The 6,552-nt window shown below is 39.1% G+C and overlaps 1 protein-coding gene across 1 annotated transcript in view; it reads left to right on the top strand.

The window, feature by feature from the left end:
• Window positions 1–4,025: 4,025 nt before the first annotated feature.
• LOC104412634 (pleckstrin homology domain-containing family G member 1-like) overlaps window positions 4,026–6,552 on the top strand; it is a gene marked incomplete at its 5' end in the record, with an annotated part of 17,396 nt that continues 14,869 nt past the window's right edge. Inside the window, 3 exons of the mRNA XM_010023394.1 lie at window positions 4,026–4,072; window positions 4,545–4,695; window positions 5,766–5,897. Coding sequence (XP_010021696.1) covers window positions 4,026–4,072; window positions 4,545–4,695; window positions 5,766–5,897 — 330 coding nt within the window. The remainder of the gene's footprint in view (window positions 4,073–4,544; window positions 4,696–5,765; window positions 5,898–6,552) is intronic.

Raw genomic sequence — 6,552 nt, 5'->3', positions numbered from 1 at the left:
AACTCTAACCATTCTATGATTCTATGATTAATACCTCACAGGCAAAGAGGCAGAAATGCAGAAAGTCATGCTTTTTAAGACCTGCTGTCCAGTCATGAATTGCCGCCTTTACATTTCTGCCCCAAAATGCAGATAGTGTGGATGGGTATTTGTTTAAACAGTGTGGGATGGCTGCTGCATGGAAATAACCTGCCACTGAGGGTAATGATGTACTAGTTGAGTTTCTACCAGCTCTTGTCCTGCCTCCTTGTCTGGAAGAATTGTATTAACTCTAGTGCATTAAATGTCTTTGGGACAGTTTGCTGGTAACTGTAATCAGAGTTTGACAGAAAGGTTCCAGTGCAAGCTTAGCTATAGCTTAATTATTCACATAAAACATTGCTTGTAATTTTTCTTGCCAACTCAGTCTTTCATTTTCATGGTAATGATGCCAATGTTAATTAGAAGAATGACTTGAGTACTCTACACGTTTACATTTAAGTGAGTTGTTGTAAAGGAGAGCTTAATTCTGGCACATTGCTCTTCTCACTCAGCACCCCAGAAATTCAGAACATATGTTTTCTGAAAGACACACCAACAGCTTAACCAAGGGGAAAGGGATAACTACTCTAATCTAGGATCTCATTAATGAAGAGGAGATCCAGGCAATTGGCTTCAGTTTACACTCTGACTCAGCTCATTTTCTCAGTCTCCATTTTCTTTTAAAGTGCCTTTTATGGCTATAAAAAAGCACAGAGCATTGAGAGAAGATCAGGGACATAGCCACGTGCTTGGCACTTTGCTTCATGTGAAGGAGACGCACAGTGAATTGATGCAGCAGCAGGGGACAAGTTAAAAACAGCTTGGATCTGCTTGCACTTGGCTTTGTTCTTGAGGGTGACTTGTAGTCAGCACAGATGAACTCTCAACTTGGGTCTTAGGTTTTGCAGCCTCTACCAAATAACAGGTTTGAGACCCAGGAGTAAAAGTGATGTCTGGAGTGATGCCAGCCTCCCTGCATAGATTTTTTTTTTCCCCCTGGTTTGAAGATATTTGAGGTGAACAAAGCTTTCAAGCTGAGAAAGTTTAAAAATGTTCAGAGAAATACGGATGAGCATAGTTGAGGTTTTGCTTACAATGTGAAAGTATTGATAGGAATACATTAAATCCACCTTAGTCCTGTTTTTTCTGTTGCTTCTGAACATAGTTGACAGCATTGTCTTTAGCCTGCACAGTTTGTGCCCTGATATGCTCCCAGTAACACAGTGTTTTCTCTGTGGAGTCTGCTGTGAAGTAGAGAAGACCAGCTGGGTGTGGACTAAAAGGCCCTCCTTTGACCATGCAGAGGTAACCAGGCAGGCAATGGGAGCACAGCTGTTCCGAGTAGTGCAGCTTCCTCAGGCTGAGGAAGAGCATCTCTTGGAAGTGGTTCTCTTGGCCATGCTCCATATGTGCTCCTGCTGATGCCTAGGCAAGGTGTATGATGTTGATTCACACCAGCTTTGTAAGTTTGAATGCATATCAACAATCTCATTCTGGAGGCAAAACACATGTAATTGACTTTCTACTGGCATCATGCTCACATACCTCAGTAAAAGCAAATGCTTTCTGATGGTTTCATGTGACGAAATGAGCTGTGGCGCAATGAAGTGAGTACACATATAAGTGCAGTATGAAATTTGGTGTCATGTCTATTCAGAAAGCAGCAATGACTGTGAAACAATTCTTAAAGCTTTTTGAGGTGTTGAGAGCATGAGAAACTACATTTATTTTAAATAAGTTTGTTCCATTTAATAGCTAGACTAAAACCCTTTTAAAACCAAAAATCTTATTCAAAGTAATTTCGACCTTGTGTGAAAAACAAAACAAAAACCCAACAACCAAAGCAAAGAGGGAGAGTGTGAAAAGGCTCCTGGGGATTTCAGACTTGCTTTTGATTTTGCGGGGAATGTGTACTCAGTCCAGTCTGAAACCCTGAAGTGTTTGTCTTGTTTATTTTACAGACAGTGTTTTCATTTGTTAAAATTTCGTAACAGATATCTTTTTCCTTTTCATTTGAAAAGCCAGCAATGATGTGACAATATTTATGAGCAGAATATATATATAAAATGGCAGAAAAAGTTCTGCATTTTGCTTATGACGTAGTTTTATAAATCACATTATTGTGTGATTATAGCCATGGGAATATATTAGAATTTATACCAAAGTCCCTAAATGAGTATCTTGTCTTAATATGTGCATATATAAAATAAATCACCTTTTTTCATCATACTGAATTTCATCCTAATGCTCTCTCTTAAGCACCCTGACTTATTACAAGTGCTAGCTAGCTTAGAGGTAATTGCCATAGAAAATTGCACGGTGTAATGTCTGCAATGCTCTTTGTTTTGAGCTGAGATGGTTTGGAGCTGTGGCCAGGGTCCCAGGCATGGACATGAACAGGCTATCACACGAGCTCACTGCCTCTGGGTGTGGACATGAGGTGCAGGTACATGCTGTGAAAATGAGCTGCAACAAAATTAGTCCAAGCAAAAAAACCAAGATAAATCATTTAACTGTACTTGTATCAATACCACATTTACTTGGTTTGTTGGTAAGGGAAGACCAGTTTAATAAGCTTACAGCCCACTAGTGATTAAATGAGGATTGCAGTCCCCTAGAAAAATATTTATTGGAAGTTTGATAGAGTTATTTAATTTTTTCAAGACAGTTAATATTGAAATCCAGTAAGAAATACTGAAATGAATTGCAATGACCTGTACTCACGTGGAGTAGCATCTTTACATGCCATCCATATGAATCACTGCCTAGTGGAGAAATGGATGGTACAACCTGCTTTACCCCTTTGAGAGAGGGGAAAGGAGCAGTGCTGTTGAAAATGGGGAAGGTTACTGCCTGAGCTGGCTCTTCCTAATGAATGGCCAAAAAAATGCAAACCGAACAAGGAGAAACAAAAGCCACAAGCATCCACCAGCCCTCTCCTCCTCAGAGCACTGTGGCCTTCTGTAAAGGCAGATACTTGGTCTTGCCATTCACCAGTGACTACCCCTTGTGGAGCAAAGCTATTGTGCTGCAGAACGCTACAGTCTCTCCTGAAGATGCTTCAAGTGAAAACTGGGGTCTTGTTTACTACAGGAGGATTGCTTTTTATTGGTCTAGGAAAGGAAAAGTAGCTGATTCTGGGAGCACTTGGTCATTCTGCAGTAGTCTTTAGAACTCCAGCAAGCTGCAGAAATTATGTATTTTTGGGGATAGAAGCTGATAGGCATATGTGAACTTAAAGCACATGAAATCTTTCTGGAAACCTGTTCTTGCATAGTTACATGAAAAAAAAACAAAACAACCCAACTTAGGTGAAGGAGGAAAGGAATGAAACGCAAGCTTTTGCTACAAGAAACTTGTCAGCATTAAGTGTGGGCAGTTTCACTGTGACAGGCAAGTGTGGAAACCCACCTAAATCTAGTTACAACATGTTTGGGTAATAACTGTCTGGTCTTGCAGAGTCATAATTTACTTTATAAAAATATATTAAAATATCACGCTCATGGCTTCTAATTTTCACATGTAAACTGTGCTCAAATGTGAATTTATAGTTGTTTGAAAATTGCACACCAAACAAACCTACAAAATTTACTTCTCCCAGTAAGCACATGTGCCACAAAAATATAGGTATGTGTGAGTCAGCTGTTTGAAGGAGGAGGTGTGGTAGTGGTGATGTTTTGTTTTGTGGGGCTTTTTTTAAGATGTATAGATTGTCATAAAGGACCTTGGAGGCTTAGTTGCAATGCCAGTTGTTTTATCTTTGTATAGGTTTCCTTGTTTTTTCCTTCAAGTAAAGGAAAAATCTTGCCCTCTGCTCCCAATTGAAATTCAATTGATAAGTCCCTGATAGTGTTAGGACTATCATAGTGAAAGTAGAGAAACAGGAATTGTTTCTGATCAGGAACTGGAGAAGGCATTGTCTTGACATCATCTTTATCTTGTACCTGTGTTAGCTGCTATTTTGACAAAACCTGAATTTGTGTAAACCTTTCCTCCCCATGCAGAGTGAAGATTTTCACGTATATACACAGTACTGCACCAACTACCCAAGGTAGGAATTCTGGATTCCCTTCCTTCATTTGTCTTTTGGCCAGTTTATGTAATGCAAGTTCCAGTCTATAAAAAAAATAAACAATATGAAAAATTAGCTTCCCCCCTCACAAATTGGAGGAATGATCAAGGAGTTTACCTTTTTCATTAAAAAAAAAAAAAAAAAGAAAAATGTATTAAAAATAGGCTCATCTGTTGTTTTGACTGTTGTTGTCATTCACTACTATTATCCTTTAGAAAATCATGGTCTGATTCTGCTGTGGCCCAAATATATAATTCCTAGTAAGTGTGAGTGGTTATGCCTCAAGGGAATCCTAACTGAATTCACAAGACAACAAAAAAACCCCAAAGAGCAGAGATTAGATTAGAAACCTGCTGGCCCCTTTTACAAGGGAAGGAAAAAATCAGTTCTTGACTTTACCTGCAGACTTATGGAGGCAGTGTGTCTTAAAGCTATGCATTGATGTTTCCAGGTCAGTGGCTGTGTTGACAGAGTGCATGAGGAACAAGGCGCTGGCTAAGTTCTTCAGAGAGCGGCAAGAAGCACTGCAGCATTCTCTGCCCCTGGGCTCCTATCTCTTGAAACCTGTCCAGCGCATCCTCAAGTACCACCTGCTTTTGCACGTAAGCACCCATTATAAATGTATTTATTTCAGGGATGCTGGACATTGAAGTTCCTGCTTCTGGTACAAGGCTTGATGATTAGAAAGGTTCTGGGCTTCCTTAAATGCTCGCTTTTTTGGGGGTGTTTGATTTCTTCATATAGAGGCTGTCACTTCAGAGAGTATGCATGTATTTGGCGTGGGGAATTAATGGCTATTGTTTCAGGCACACTAAATCAGTATGTGCATCCAAATAATTATGGTTTGGGATTTGTTTTGGTTTGGGTTGCTTTTTTTTTTTTTTGTTTGTTTTGGTTTTTCGTGTTTTGTTTTGTTTTGTTATGTTTTTTTTTTAATAAAAAACCACATTCTGTAATTCTGAAGTGGAAGATTCATGTCATGATCAAACACTTCTGTACCCAAATTTATTGTTGCAATGAAAACCAGCATTTTTCCACATGTTGCAATGCTGAGGGTGATGGAAAGAAGACTAAATACATATAAACACCCCGACTGATAAGAGTTTTGTGGAGAGGAATAACTGAGGAAGTGGGAACTCTTTCCATCTTCAGTGAATTGAGTTAAGCAAGTTTCGGAAATTCCTGCTTTATTGTTAACATTTTCCACATATGTTTCCTATTAGAGAGTCATGTTCTAGTGAAGTGTAAAGACACTGATCTTATTTAAAATGTCTGGTGCTTTTCTGCTGTCCAACTGTAAAGTAGTGCCTAATGTAATTCCATCAGGGTTTTGTAAGTGTGTAGATATGTTCTGTGTTTTAAGAAAGCCATTAAATGCTGTCTGAAAAGGTCTCCCATCAGGGTGCTGTGCTCTCTTTCTGTGCCCCTCTGCCCACATCAGCTGCTGCAAGTATAGTTGCTGCTAAACTGACCATAAAGGCTTGGCTTTGTTAGTCATGTTGTGTTAATCAAATTGATAACAATGTGCACTAGTAACAAAGGCAGGAATGTTGCGTTTGAGCGATCACAATGTGAAGGCAAAAGAGTGCAGATAAAAACACAGTGTTGTGTCCGACTGGGAAAATTCATTTAGAAATAAGAGGTCTTTTTTTTTTTTTTATCCCTGTTTTAGGAAATAGAAAACCACCTTGACAAGGACACTGAAGGCTACGATGTGGTGCTGGATGCCATAGATACAATGCAAAGAGTGGCATGGCATATAAATGACATGAAAAGGAAGCATGAACACGCCATCAGGCTCCAAGTGAGTTTCCAAAGAGGTTTTATGGGTGTTTGTGAGCTGGTTTTGTCAATACATGTGTCATTAACATTTTTTAGTTTATCTTTTCTTTTAATCTTTGACAGTCGTAATTCAGACTCCCACTGAGTATGCCTGTGGCTGTTTGATCTTAGAAACCATGGTCATAGCTTCTGCAGGAAGATCTCAGACCTCACTACCCTGCAAGCAGCATCCTGTAAAGCATTTATTTTGCACTAATGTGGAACTTCAGATAACTTTTCTTTCTTCCTTTCCCTCAATTGTACAGCACTGCTGCACAACCCTAGGGCATGGCTTTGTTCAGAAATCCTGTGGTTTCCGATTTCTCTCCTTTGTGCTGATTAATTTTGTTTTGAGGCGTTTCTTGTGCTTCTTGTTTAAGTACTTTCCTCTTGAGCTTTTGAAGACTCATTATCAGTTGCTTTGTGAAAAACATAAACCTAGAAACATGCTAGTTAGAAAAAGGTTAACTTTGCTTCAAATGAAGAATTTTTGGGGAGAAAACAACAGCTACACCCTGAGTTACTTTTGGCATTGAGAACAAGCTCCTTTGCAGACTTTTTACAGGCCTTTCATTCTGTTTCAAGCTTCCCAGTGAATCACAATTTTACATTAAGTTTTCATCAGCAGTGTTTATATT

This window comes from Nestor notabilis, unplaced genomic scaffold, assembly GCF_000696875.1.
Source record: "Nestor notabilis isolate BGI_N333 unplaced genomic scaffold, ASM69687v1 scaffold30341, whole genome shotgun sequence".
NCBI classification, from domain to species: domain Eukaryota; kingdom Metazoa; phylum Chordata; class Aves; order Psittaciformes; family Psittacidae; genus Nestor; species Nestor notabilis.
This window is presented reverse-complemented; position numbering and strand designations above follow the sequence as displayed.